General features: G+C 43.5%; 1 protein-coding gene across 1 annotated transcript in view; it reads left to right on the top strand.

The window, feature by feature from the left end:
- The window catches only part of UNC5C (unc-5 netrin receptor C), a 425,753-nt gene extending 412,186 nt beyond the window's left edge, over window positions 1-13,567 (top strand). The window contains exons 16-17 of the mRNA XM_054688141.1: window positions 5,905-6,083; window positions 7,964-13,567. Coding sequence (XP_054544116.1) covers window positions 5,905-6,083; window positions 7,964-8,129 — 345 coding nt within the window. The 3' untranslated portion in view covers window positions 8,130-13,567. The remainder of the gene's footprint in view (window positions 1-5,904; window positions 6,084-7,963) is intronic.
- Window positions 13,568-15,284: the final 1,717 nt, after the last annotated feature.

Here is a 15,284-nt window from a genome sequence, read left to right as displayed (position 1 = left end):
TGCTGCTTGCTGGGCCACAATGCACAGGATAGTCGTATTTTAAAGCTACAGCAGCAGGCCGGGCTGTGATTTAGAAGACGACTTCCCCCTTGCTGTCTCCTGCACAGTGACGAATGCAATGTCAGTGTGTTCTGCTCATCTCACTCCACATGTTGTATTTAAAGACTGTCTTCCTTAGCAAACTGAGGGGGCAAGCGTGTCAGCGTCCACCACACTCCATCCTTCTTTCCCACAGGCCGCCAAAGTGCGGTCATCATTTCCTCCTGTAGTTTCATGAGACTTTTGACTCATAAACAACTTTAGTCACAGACCCCAGTGACATTCATAAGGAATGATCTCGGTGTCAGGGTGCCATGGCAACCGCCTGGCCCTGTGATACGCAGGCCCTATCTCCCAGGCACACAGTACCACCCCTGCTGGCTCTGGAGGGTGTTTTCACTTTCCAGGCCCAGCAGGTCTGCAAAGTTCAATAACCACCCAGCTCCAGTAACAACAAAGGCTGCAGAATTTTGGAGGGGGGTGAGGAGGTCTGTGCCTTTGATGCTTGCTTTCTGTGCACCATGAACGTTCGCTGTGTGATGAAAAGGTGGATCAGATGCAGCCGCAAATGAAAGAGCTGTTCAGCATTCCCCCCTGCTAGTCCTGCCACCCCTGCACCAAAAAAAGACAGTTATGCATAGCGTGAGCACGATTTAAGGACTTGCTTTCTTGTGCCAACATCGAGGAAAGATGATTTCTTTTGCAACTTGGTGCATCAAGCTCAGAGTGGCCAAGTCTTCATTTCTGTTGGGCCTTTGCACATATGTGACAGACAAGCACATTTAACCGGGTAAGGGGTAGAAGTGACCAGAGTCAGATGACTTTGGGGATTAAGGGACACTTTGCTGCTGTTACTTCTGGGTCACTGACTCCCACAGTTGTTAGCATTTGAATGCTGGTGCCTGTGGCCCACAGAGCTGGGTGTGGCCAGGCTACTGATGTTGAGGAGCCAGGCTCTGATTGAAAACCCCAGTAGGCTCTGGAGTGCCGGAGACCCAGATCCTCACAAAGTTCCACGACTAAAAAAAACATAAGCAATTAGAGCAATTAAATTTTCCTTTCCTGGTGTCTATTTCAGAACAGGCCTCCTTCCTAGTGTCACATGGCAAGCTGGAGGGTTGAGATAGGGAGTCAATTCAAACATCTTGTCACCCAAGAATGAGCTGACTTCCTGGGAATGTGCTGCTCCCGTGTCATGTCTTCACCCACCACCACCCACTTAGCTGTTCCCCAGCAGCATAGCTGCTGGCCCTCTACCCTGGCTGAAGACCTGTTGCCCCCTGGGAGACAAGCTGTGCTTGACATAAACCTGCTTTGTCAAGTGTGGGCCAATTTTTCCTGAGTTCTTTGGCCAGAGATTCTTTTACTAGAGACAAAGTTTAGCATCACAGAGATGCAGTTTAAGAATGAAAATGTTGGGCCTCCTCTGGTGGCACAGAGGGTTGAGCGCAGCACTGTGAGGCTGTCAGCAGCCTCTGCAGTGCTGGTTCCATCCCAGCTGGCAGGCGAGGGTCCCACATGGCGCAGCAGACCTCTCCTGTCACACCTGCTGCTCCCCTCAGCAGTGTGTTTCGTCAGTCTGCCTGTTCTGTTCCCTGCTCTGTCTCTGGTGAATCCTCTCACCCTCCCGCAAATCTGGCCTGTACCCCGGTTCTTGTATAAATAAATAAATAAATCTTTAAAAAAAGGATGAAAATGTCTAGGCGATTAGAAGTATGGACATGAATGAAAAGTCAGATATAAATGATGATAAAGTTTTTTCTTTCTCGTCTGTTTTTAAAGGGGGGTCTTGGGGACACTATAATGGGGAAACTACCCAGCACCACCAGGAGAAATAAATATAGAGAGAAGAAAAAGGAGTTTAACGCCCCTCCAGAACTTCTATTTGGTTTGAGCTATTAAAAAAAAAAAATCACAAAAAAAAAACATAAACAAAAACAAAAAAACTCTTATAGGAAATTCCCAAATAGTTCGATGGGAATCTGGGCAATGACTTAGCTTCTACATGTGTAAGTTGATATGACAACAGTCTCCACTTCCTGGTCTGTAATGAGCATTAAATGAGTGAATATCAGCAAGTGCTCAGAGCTTGACCCCTACCTAGTACGTGTTCCATGGATATGTGCTGTTATCAGGCCTGTCTTCATGGCTAGGATGGTGGGGTGCCTGAGTAAAACCTGCCACTACAATCTGTAGCATCCATCATCAACTTTTTATGCATACAATAACTGGGGTGTAGGCCAGAAGTTGGGGGGGGGGCAGTGAGAGGATTCACCAGAGATAGAGTAGGGAATAGAACAGGTGGATCTACTGAAATACACTGCTGAGGGGAACAGGAGAGGTCTTCTGTGCCACGTGCGTTAGCTCCTTGGCTGGGTATCAAGCTGGTGTTACAGCTTCTGCCAATAGCTTCATAAGTGCTGAGACTTAACCCCTTGTGCCACATGGGAGGCCCAAGTTGTTTCTTTTAATAATAGATTTCCAGGTAATAACAGTTATTATAAATTTCTTATATTTACTAGAAAGCTCTTAAATAGTAATACACAGCACTTTTGCATATACATGTTGAATAATATTAAGAATGTACAAGGTCCTTCTCTATGTTACAGCTGTCCCACCTATTTACCTCTTCTGTTTTTTAAAACCTAATGACTATCAGGAAAAATCTAGATTTTTCTAAGTAACTTCAGGAAGAGTCAGGATGTGGGAGTGGAAAGTTGCTTCTACTATGAGTTCTAAAAATGTGTGCCATCTTCCACAGCAGCTGTTCAGTAAATGTTGAAAAATCATATGTTTAACTAAGGGAATCAACATCAATGACAGATGGTGCCGATATCATAAACAATTATCATAATAAGCATTCCCTACTTTTACCTGGAAGTAAAGTAAGAGCTAATAGCCACTGAAATTAGTGGATGACACTTAAATGTAAATGTATGTATGTATTTTTCTTTAACCCCCAAGGCCCTTGTCAGCCATCTGATAAAAGAGAAGAAATTATTCTCTATTGCTTTTGTGTCATCCACAGAAATAAATGAGCATGGGAACCCAGGCTGGAAAGCCAGGACTTTAAGGTCCCACGTGGATGTTTTTTTCAAGAGGAAAAGGGGGTGACATGGATATGTGAGCAGAGCTTCCTGAGAGCCTCACCTGCCTTTTCCTGAGCTTTTTTTTTCCCAAATGTAACAGGGAGAAGAGCCATCATGGCTTCAGACACATTTAGTTGGGGTGGGCCCCTCTCTGGAACTAATCCATCCACTTTTTGTACTAGAAATAATATGTTCTTTCATCTCAACAAGTATGAGCTGAACAGCTCCTGGGCACAGGGCACTGTGCCGTGTATCACTGGAGTCTGAGGGTGACAAAAATATTCTCACCTCCAGGGACTCCAAGGGAAGTAATGCACAATGACACCCTTCATGCAGAAAGCAGAGTGCCAGGACTGCGGAGGAATTGTGAAAAGTGCTATGGGACATGCCTTTTGTCCTGACCTTGAGGGTTTTGCCCTACAGAGTTGATGGGGGAAGGGCAGAACTACTGGAGACACATCCTTTATTAGGAAGAGGGGTGCTCCAGTGCGAGGAGAGTTTGAGCGGTGAAAATTGTCTGGTGGTGGGAGAACAGGGGTCAGGGCCCCTCTTCCTGTTAGACAGTCTCACCTCTGCAACCTCACACCAGCCTACCAGGTGAGTGAGCGTGCAAATACCTCTCATCACCACAATGGGAGTTTGGACTCCCTGTGGTGAAACTAGTATTTAAGGCTTTTTGGTAAGAGAGGAAAAGGAGAAACATCAGCGCAGCCCTTTAAGAAGATTGGTCTGGCCACCAGAGACACAGCACAGGAAGCAGTAGCGAGCTACCGTGACCATCAGCAACAAAAGTAGAACCCAGCCATCATCATCAGAGGTTGAAGGGAGCATTTACTCAGGCCTTTGCCCAACATAGACCCTCCAGAGTCTGATGGCTTCTAGAAGCTTTGACGCTTCAACCTTTTAATTTCAGCCTATTCATTCTCAGTGTTTAGGAGTAGTGACATTCCCTTGCTGATGGTCATGGTACCGGAACAGGAGTTATTGCTACATAAAGCAAATGCTCTCTGTGGACTTTACCTCCATTGTGGGCCAAGGAGAGTCAGGGTGGGCTTGTATTTGGAGATGCTGTGTGTTTCCTTCTTGGTCCTATAGTTATTGTTCACACAAGAAGCAAGCAGAGTTGCAAAATGGGTGATGGCCCTAAATTGTGGAAATACCAACTGATTTCTCTTCAGTTCCAACCCCTTGCCCCTCCCCTGCACCCCATGCCTGCATGTTTCTTGAATAATAGAAGTGTTGGGCACGTGGGTTCAGATAGAGCCCAACAGAGATCCGTTAATAAACACTGACACACAGTCCTGCTATCACCCTTCTCTCTTCCTTTGTCTATGTCCCATGTTTGGGTCAGACCCTCTCTCCTCATGGTCCCTTGGAAAAAGAGCTGTGCCTGATGGGGGAAAATATCTGTGGGTGGTGTCCTCATTCAGAGATTCCAGCTTCCATTTGTCATGTCTGTGTTTCCTGCCACCCCCTTTTTAATCCTGATATGTGCTGGAACCAATACAAAGGAGCCCACCCAGAAAATCTTTGGCGTCTCAGTTTGCCAAGCTTTGGGCCAAACACAATGATCACAGGCAACACCACAGTGTGTATCATGGCAAAATACTCTGCTCTAAGCCCCCTATGGACCCTGTGCAGTGAGGATCACGTGCAAGCCTAGCAGTGAGGGTTGGCTGCTGATCTCCAAATATGGAAAGCACTGTCAGCCTGAGGCAGAGACCCTCACCCTCACAGTGTGCAGGAGCCTCAAGGCTTTGGGGGCTCTGGGCTACAACAGTGCAGCTAAAAAGAGCTGAGCACTCTGCAAGACACTGGAGATTTCACGATGGCTGAGACTATGTGTGTGGCTAGTTTATCCTCCAGCAACTAATTATGTACACCAAGGAATTACCTGCTTTAAAGAGAAAGAGAGAGAGATGACATTTAAAGTAGATTAACTAGATATTCTTTTATTACTTTAATAGTTCCCAGGCAACATTTGCTTTTGCTTTTCCAGCCAACAGAAGTGATCAGAAAATGATTAGAATTTCTCCTGCAGATGAAATTCAGATTTTGCATTTGTGCTGTTTTATGAGCTGAAACTATTTTAAGAGCCAATTTATGGTTTTCTCTACTAAAATTAGATTTAACAACAACAAAAAAAAAAAACAAAAAAAAAAACGGGTGAACAGCAATTGAAAGATGATGTTAGCAGCTTGCCCTGAGGCAAAATACTGTGTTCACCATTTTCTTTTTAAAAAATTAGTCTTAATTTGATAGCATTTAGAGGAGAGCTATCTTTCATTTCAACAAAAGTAGAACCCAGCCATCATCATCAGATGTTGAAGGGAGCATTTACTCAGGCCTTTGCTCAACATAGACCCTCCAGAGTCTGATGGCTTCTAGAAGCTTTGACGCTTCAACCTTTTAATTTCAGCCTATTCATTCTCAGTGTTTAGGAGTAGTGACATTCCCTCTTTCTCTCATCATCCCGGAGATCCCATTAGATAATGACCATTGTATCACAGCAGAGCTTTCCACCTGGCCTAGTCTTATCCAAAGGCCCAAGTATCCAAGGCCATGCAAAGTCAGCTCGGAATGTACCTCTTCCTCTCAGCCAGATTACACAGAACAAATCACAGCCTTTAGCTAGGAAGAAGCCACTATCACTGAGGAGTTTTAATAGCATTTCTTCTACCCTGATGTTCAGGGAAGGCATTATGTAAGTTGGTTCAGTAGGAATTACTTCTGTCTGTAGAACTAATGCTTTGCTGTTCTTGTGCCCCAACTACAGGAACCTACTGGCATTGATTTGCCTCTGCTGGACCCAGCAAGCACCATCACCACCATGACAGGACCCAGTGCTTTCAGCATCCCTCCCCCCATCCGGCAGAAGCTCTGTAGCAGCCTGGATGCCCCACAGACTAGAGGTCATGACTGGAGGATGTTGGCTCATAAGCTGAACCTGGACAGGTGGGTATGCCCTGGGTATGCCCTGGCTGCAGGCATGATAACTGTGTTTTGGTTTTTTTAAAGATTTATTTATTTATTTATTTATACAAGCACTGGGTACAGTCAGAAGCAGGGGAGGGTGAGAGAATTCACCAGAGCGGGAAACAGAACAGGCAGACTGACAAAACACGCTGCTGAGGGGAGCAGCGGGCGCGGCAGAAGAAGTCTGTCGAGCCATGTAGGACCCACGCCAGCCAGCTGGGGATCGAACTAGCGCTGCAGAGGCTGTGGGCAGCTTCACAACCCAGCACTCAACTGCTGTGCCGCCAGGGGAGGCCCTGTTTGTGTTTGTTTTTTTTTTTTTTTAAGATTTATTTTATTTATACAGGAACCCGGGTACAGTCCAGATGTGGGGGAGGGTAAGAAAATTCACCAGAGACAGAGAAGAGAATAGAACAGGCGTAATGACCAAAATACACTGCTGAGGGGAGCAGCAGGCAAGACAGGAGAGGTCTGCTGCGCCATGTGGGTTGCTCCGCGGCCAGGCCAGTGGGGATCGAACTGGCACTCAGAGGCTGTGGACAGCTTTACAGTGCTGCACTAACCCGCCTGCCCCACCAGGGAGGCCCCCTGATAACTGTTTTAAGCAGCAGTCTTTTAATTTTTGCATTCACACTTCTATTTACTTTTCTTTTTTAAGATTCGTTTATTTATGCATATAAGAGCTGTGGTGCTGGCCAGAGGTGACAGTGTGAGAGGATTCACCAGAGGACAGAGTGGGGAGCAGAACAGGCAGATTGACTGAAATACACTGCTGAGGGGAGCAGTGGGTGAGACAAGAGAGGTCTGCTGTGCCATGCAGGTCACCTTCTTGGCCTGGGATTGAACTGGTGCTGCTGTAGCTGCAGATTGCTTTATAGTGCTGATGCTTAACCCCTTGTGCCACCAGGGAGGCCCTCTATTTACCCTTCATCTACAAAACTATATTAAGCTTCTTGTTTGTGTCTTGCACCTGGGCTTGTAAACACAGTGTTTATAGATATCCTGTTCTTAGCCGATATTTCTAAGTATCAAGTTTTCTGATTCACTGTGCAAAGCTGATGGGCTAAATCCCCACAAATAGCACATCCATTCCTTCAAGTTATTATTCCTTATTATTCCTCATCTCCTATAGTATAAAGCCTTATGGTCCCTGGATGATTAATATGCTAAACAAGATTGATACTAAGTTATAAAGAGACCTTGACAGCCTCTTCCTTTTAGAATGTTGCTGTTGCTACCCAGCAAAGCATAGTTCTTGCCCTGTCAAAAATGATCAGAGCCTGGCCTGGAGAGAAAACATAAGTCTCTAAATTTCCAACTTAGAATATGACCTACGGATGTCTTGTCTCTTAAATTATCTTACTCAGAGTTGAGGATAACAAAGTTAACATCACATCTTCTGTCTGGAACTGATCTAATTAAGCATGGGCTAGATATTTAGGGCAGCTCCCTGTAAGCCACCATTTCTCAAATGGAGCCAGGATACTTGAAAAGATGTTTGGAGAGGGCCTCTCTGGTGGCCTAGGGGTTAAGTCTCAGTGCTATCACTTTGACTGCTTGGATTCGATCCCTACCCGGGAAGTTAACCCACATGGTGCAGCAAACCTCTCCTGTCTCGCCCACTGCTCCCCTCAGCAGTGTATTTCAGTAAATCTGCCTGTTCTGCTTCCCACTCTGTCTCTGGTGAATCCTTTTGCTTCCCTGCACCTCTGGCCCACACCTCAATTTTTCTATGCAAACATAAATAAATAAATCTTTAAAAAAATAGTTGAAAAGATAAAGGTTCAGTGAAAACTGAAAAGAAAAAAAAGAATCCAAAAAGCATGCCTTTCAGCACATTTTCCCAATCCCAATTATAGGTACTTGAATTATTTTGCTACCAAATCGAGCCCCACTGGCGTGATCCTGGATCTTTGGGAAGCACAGAACTTCCCAGATGGAAACCTGAGCGTGCTGGCAGCTGTCTTGGAAGAAATGGGAAGACATGAAACAGTAGTGTCTTTAGCAGCAGACGGACAGTATTGACCCGAGCTGGGATCGAAAATGAAGGACGAGGATGCACAGAGAGCCTGCGGCATCCTGGGGATCAAGCTGAGGAGGAATCCAGACTAGACCAATGAGTTCACAAGCGAGACTGCAGTGGGAGAGAGAAAGAAAACAAAACATCTACCAAAATGCAAAGCCACTTCACTGGACATCACCACAGGATTTAGGAACAATTGTGTAAATTTGTGTCTTGAATTTAGAAATCAATCTAATTTTCCTCTTAGTTGGGCTGTATGCTGTGTGGTACAGGATCTTACAGTTTCCTAGGAAACGCTTTTATCATTATCCAGATATATGGATAAACTTTCTTAACAAACCCAATTTCTACAAACATTGTTTACATCAAATTGGACAGGGATGCAGACACTGTCCATGGCTCGTTCTATTTTTGTTTAAATCATTTGAAGTTGAAGCTGTGGACGGTTCGTTGTGTCTATTTCTCATTAGTAATTTACAGAGAAATCACAGACTTTTGCTACAAATTGTGTGCATCAAATGTCTCAGATACCCCTCCCATTGGTGTTCTGTTTCTAGAACTTGTAGAATCAGTGTTACTGTTTGTATCAGGGAAGTGGAGAATCTAAGTGTAAAGGAAGTGATAAGACTACACGTATCCCTTGAGCGTGCCCATGTGGAGCCCTCTGGGAATAAAGCTATATAGTATTGCAGGGAAAACAGATTCATGTTCGACCAGACAAGCAAGCATTCCTTCACGACATTTGCGTTTGTAATATGCAGTTTGAAGTGTTTTTTTTTAATGGTATATTATTATCATTAATATTATTACTGAATATTTACGAGTATCTAGTAAAAGGATTTTTTTTTTTTTTTTTTTACCTCTGACTTTGTTAGCAGCACTGTGGGTATTTAGGTATTGACTAGTCCTGCCTCATCTTCTCACATAACAAGGTAGGTGTGGTCACCAATTTAATTCAACAGGCATTGCTTCCTTGATCTTATATCTTTCTCCCATCATTCTGCCCCCGGAATGTAGTAAATGCTTCCAGGCTTTGTAGTGCTCTTTGACCTTGCTCAGGCAAGGTCTTTCTCTTCTGAGTCTTGTCACAAGAAGTGCTATCTACTAAAGGTCATTTAGTGGAGTTGTCATGTGGCCCCACATGGACTCCCCACGGGCCTCTCTCTATTTTAGAGACTATGGGACTAGAGGAACAATCTCTACTGGAAATCAACATACCAGCTCATTCTGGTTCATCATTTGGGTCTAGCTGTGGTAACTTGGGAAAATCATTTAACCTCACTAGACCTCAGTTTCCTCACTTGTAAAATTAAAAGTTGAGTTTGGAGGTAAGGTTCTAAAATGCTGGAATTCTACTGTGATGCCTTCAGGCCCACTCCTCAGTAGAAGACCACAATGGACTCTGGCCTGGCAATGTCATAGAGTGAATCAGCTAGCTCTATTGCCTATGCTACATTCTGCCTTTCAAATAGTTCCAACATGAATGACAGTTACCCTAACCTGTAAGGTGTTTGTTATGTTTTCAACTCTTTTCTTTGTGTCATTGCATCAACGCTGCTCTCTAAGAGAGAGAGCACTCCGTCATCATTTTCTTATCCTCTCTTGGGACCACTTGCCTTCCTGACTAGTTGCAAATCATGTGCTATTATTGTCTTGGTCAAAAAATGTGAAATTAAAAAAAAAAAACCTGAAAAATAATCAACAAACTATTTTGTGTAAACTATGATATTTCCTTGGACCATCACAGTGTATGTTTTAACACAGGAACTTAATTCATTCACCAGGTGAAACTAAAGAGTCAACAGTCCATTAGTCAAACCAAGATTAAACAAGCACCCATGTATGTAAACTATAGCCTTCTGCATCCAGCTGTGGTTTAAATTTGGGCTGGTGGTATCCCGTTTGCTGACTGGATATGAATTAGACATCATTATAAACATTTTTCCCTTCTTTCCACATAAATTTCTTTTATTTTGATGACTTACTGATATTCTCAGACTCCTTCATCTTCATCCATGAGAAACTACTGGTGTCTTGGCATGGATCATCTGCTTTCATGCCATTTATTTCTTACCTCCTGGTTCAAGCATCTATTCTATAGTCAGTCTCTCTCAGGTCACCCTCTGCCCCATATGTACAAGTAAGTCACACATTATGATAGGTAGAGATTGCAAGTTTACTGGACCATGTGTATACCTCTGGATATTTGATCAAAAGATAATAGAGATGTGTTCCACATACACTTTTTTAAAAACAGATGTTAAAAAAGATCTGGTGGAGGAGGAAAGAACTGTTATCCACTGTTGTATCTTGAAATAACTTCTTCATATTGCCTATCTTTACTGGTTTGAGGGGTTATCAACCCTGGAAATCAAGAATTAGAAATCTGAAGGATGCTCAAAGGAACTTCTACGTCTAGCAAAAATTAGACAGGAGAAGATGTTTAGCTATACAAATGTATAAATTGATTGCAAATCTTTTGCAAAAAAAATAATAGTCATCAACACAAAAACATTGGCCATAACAGAAACTGTGTTGTAATGCCATTGATGCCTTTGGGGTTCAATTCAAATGCTCAAATTATGGTTCAACATCTCAGCATCAGAAAAGGGAACAGTGACAGATTGCTGCTAAGTGAGAAACTCACTTAGAATTCTGTTATGTTCCCCAATAAGTGACTGCAAATTCCAGACATACAATTCATTTAGGTCAAATTATTTTCACTATGAATTCTGGTTTCTTTTTTCTTTGGAATAGAGTAAAAGCTGATAGGTTTCCCTCAAACTTAGAAGGTCCAGACTTAACTGTTCATTTCAGAGTGAACTATTTCATCATCCACCCTGTGCTATGTCCTGCCTTCCCTTCCTCGGAATTCTAGACTGTGAGGAAAGATGGACTTAACTTCATGTGTATGGGAAAACCTATCACTTGTGCTTGCTGCCATCTAGTGGTAGGTAACGCAAGCTACCCTGAGTTTAATACAGAAACTGAAAGTTGTGTGACAAAGAGTCAACAAGACCTTTCTGACAAAAAAAAGACACAGGAAAATATTTATCCCAAATATATAAATTCCTCTTATTCTTAGCATTTTCCATTTAAGTTTCCCATGTCATTATGACTCTCGTATGTCATAAACTCATTCGTACACTGCATGTCTCAAGTTGAATGTGAGTTTTAGCTTTTGCCAAGCAGCTGCTGGGACTAGTTACCAGTTTGACATAGAAAGACCTCAGTACAATTCCAAGGCCAACAAGAGAAAGGATGACCATGGAAACAGCTGAAATGAAATTGGGTTTTATCCATATTCTTTGAGAACAGAGGAGCTTTTGTGAATCAGAATGCCATTGCTCAACACCAATTACTTGTGAAGATGATTATAGTCAATGAGCATTAGATTTTATAGATTGAATAAGGAAATATTTTTATTATTATCTGGTTAATAAAACAATTTTTTACCTTTAGAGTGCCTCGTAATACCAAGTACTACACTTTTTGTTTTTGTATTTTTTTAACCTTGCTGAGCTAATACTGATTGAAATCCTTAGAATTTTGCATCTGTGCAGTGAAGTGCTGTTTCTCTATCCTAAGAAATCTATTTATATAATCTCTGGCTGTAATGATCACTTTGACAGATTACCCTTGCCTCTCTACCGGTTTTTATTAATGGAATGAGTCTAAAGGGGGATGAATACTCTGCCACCAGCGCTGTTTTAAGCCTATGTCCCATCTGGTCACGTTAGACAAATGGAATAGGAAACATGTCCAGGTTCCATGCCTGAAACTTGGCTAACTTTAAAAAGTAGGGACATGGCCTTGGGTTTTCCCTGGTGGTTTTTCTCAAGTTTTACACTTCAGTCTTATCAACCTTGTGATGTCCCCATTTTTAAAATTGTATTTCACAAATCTGCCCTCAGAAGAGTTCACTACTTTCAGGTTTTCTGCTGGGCCTGTTATCTCCCTATATTGATCTGTGGGGAATATTAATGGGCTCATTCAATTTAATGTAAGGTCTGACCCCAGAACTATTTTACCATGGCTGAGGGGGGCACACCACAACAAATGGTCAGGAAAAAAAATAACAAAACCCACAAATGGATGATACACAAAACCAAACAGTTATAAGGGGTGCTTTCCCAACCCCTTAGATATTTAGACTGTTGCGTGCTGAAAAAAAATCTGTCCAGAGAGCTTCTGGTGTCACAAGTTGGGAATTCCTACAGAATGTCTTTAAGAGTTCTGGCCACTAGTTGGTGAGACGAAAACAAGGAGACCTGCCCAGAGATACAGTCTGCTGCTGCCTCCGAAATATTTGCTACTGTACCAGCCTATTACTCTGCCATTTCAGACTTTTGCCTCAGCAAAATGATAAATTGCTGAAGCCTGTAGCATTTCAGGGTCTCTAATATGCCTAAATCCTGTATGTCATCCTTAAATTCCCAAGGCCTGCTGGAACTGGCATGAACAGACCTGCTACTGAACCTGCTGGCACAGACCCAGGATGGAGTCACCTTCAATATATCTGAGTTTCAAAGGGGAATCCTAGGTAGATTATCTAAGTTTTGATGAGCCTTGGGCCTTTGAAACTCAGCATCATGATGAGGCAACATCAGAGAATCACAACCTAAGCTTTGTTCTGGACGATAAAACAAACCTGTTCTAGAATGGCATAAAGAAGCAAGAACTCTACAGCCAGGGAGAAATGCCTTTTCCCTTTTGTACTTTTAGTCTCAACACCTGTAAATGGAGGGGGACAGATTCAAACGTATATCCTCCAGGCCTTGGAAAAGAAAGAGGAAAACAATCAGAACACATTGAATGTGTGATTTGCATTCTCTCCTTCCCTCTTTCTTCTACCTAGAGGGTGAGGTAGTGAAGGCCTCACCTCCAGACTAATGCATTTAGCCCAACTGCAGGGAATATCAACACAACCGTGTGTGTGTGTGTGTGTGTGTGTGTGTGTGTGTGTGTGTGTTGGTTGCAGGACATTGTGTTCATTGAGTTTAATGTTGAACTGTGGCAAGTTGGTGAGCTTCCTCTTTGCTCTTTATAAAGAAGACCACCAATGTTTGTCAGAGAAAAATCCCCAGCAGTCATGTCAGGTTGAGGTTTTGTGCTTTATTTTACTTTTTTAAATACAACAAGACAACTTTGACTTTTCAGATGTGGAACACTCTTTCTTTGTTGATGTGGGTTCTCTCTTGCTGTATCTTCTATGCAATTCCTTTTCTAGAAAAGCCCTGGTGAGGAAGAGCGCCCTCTGGGCGCAGGGCAGTAGAGGTGTCTGGTGCGGCTCTGGGTGTCCTCTTCTCTCTCCCTGGCTACCTCTCCCCACTTTTCCTGCAGTCCCCTTGGTTTGTAAATTGCCTGCATTTATTCTGTCAGTGAACATGTACAAAATGTAAGAAAGAATTTTTAAACCGGTAATAAATTATATTTATAAGCAACAGAGTGCAGCCTCCCTGATTCCTTCATAACAAAGCATCCTCTGTGTGCAAAGTCATCACATTTCTTCAGTGCAACACATAGTTCCTGGATCCTGCATGGTTGGTGCTCACAGCCTAAGCTCACAGAATGAGGTTCTAGAACAGTGCTTTGCAGGCTCTGCAACTGGAAATAACACGGCAGCTTTAGAAAACCTAATGTTAGAACTCACCCCCAGAATTCTGGTTTCCTGGGCCTGGGGTAAGCTAGGTGCATTTGAGTTTTTTACGCTTTCAGGTAATAGATAAGCAATTGAGAATGAGAACAGGCATGCCAAAATAGCAGCTCCAGAATGTCTTGGAGAGCTTGTGAATAAAATGGGCAAGAGACCCTACTCTCCAAATTTTGCTTTGAAATGAAGTTTGCAAATCATTGAACTAATAGGCAGGACATGAAAGGCCAATGCCTCAGGGTGCCCAGGGCTATGGCCAATGCTGTGCATGCCAACTTGATCCATGACCAACCAAGGTCTCTCTTAGGGTGAGCAAGCGAAAGGTTCCCAATCCTCAGTGGAAAGCACTGAAACTGCCAGGGACACAAAGGCAGCCCTGTCCTCAGGGAGGGAGCTACCTAGAGAAGTGTCCTTAGATGCACCACAGCTGCCCCCAGCCATGCCTTCTCTCAGCCTGGTCAGCCCAGGAGTGTTTGCAAGCAATTGTGCCAGTGCTAGAAACTGCCCACTTGAGGTACATAGTAACTGAAGACAGATTCACAGCTGGGGCCACAGATGAAAATGTTTGTCTGGGTGAAGGAAGTGGTGACACCATGTAAGCTGAACCTGCATAAAACAGGAGGTTGGCTGTGGATAAACAAGAGAATCTAACTCTATCTAGAATAGAAATTCAATTAAAGAACAAAAGGGCGCACAGCCTGATGCCACCTGTTTAGTCCAAATTTGGAGTGTTGGCAGTTGGAATTCCCCTTTGGTAAGCTGAACCTCAGAAGGGATTTTCAAAGTCAACTCAGTGTGGGCATCATCTGAGAATCTGTCTCAAAGTTGCAGCTTGTGGAGAGTTCTGAGACTTGGTCTCCTTTCTGTGCCAGCAAGCTGCCAGGCAAAAAATATCATCAGTCCCCGCATCTGGATACTAACTAAGGGTAGTAGCTACTTTGAGGAAATAAATGACCTTGTGAGGGTAGGGTCACCTGTACTTTGCTGCTCTGACCAGATGGAACCACCAAGTTTGTATTTATAAAATGACTAGCGCAGACAGAACCCGGCTGGATTCTACCTCAGCCATGCTGGGAAATCCCACAGCCCCTAGACGTGGAGTGAGGAGAGGGTGGGAGAGGCTTGCTTTAAAATGCTGCTAGCTCTATTTTCTGTAGAACTAATAACTGTAAGAAAAGCAGTATTTATGAGCACCTGCTATGTGCTTGGCACGGGGCTGCCTCAGACTTCACAGAGTCATCTAAGTCCTTGCTCACAGAAGCCTCATGATGTGGGGGACTTTTATCCCTATTTGAAGGAGAGAACATTGTGACTCAGAGTGTATACTTCCACAGAATGGAGGAAGCGAATTCTGTGAGCTCATGTGAGCTCAGTCCATCTGATTCCCAGTGGTGGGATGATTTCATTTAGCTTAAGTGCATCTGGTTAAGCACAGTTAATAAGAGAAGCTTCTGAGTCTCCTGTAACTGTTAAGATGCAAGCTTTCCCATACTCTCCTCACCCA

Source organism: Talpa occidentalis, unplaced genomic scaffold (genome assembly GCF_014898055.3).
Source record: "Talpa occidentalis isolate TD23 unplaced genomic scaffold, MPIMG_talOcc4v2.1 talOcc4.6, whole genome shotgun sequence".
Taxonomy (NCBI): Eukaryota; Metazoa; Chordata; class Mammalia; order Eulipotyphla; family Talpidae; genus Talpa; species Talpa occidentalis.
This window is presented reverse-complemented; position numbering and strand designations above follow the sequence as displayed.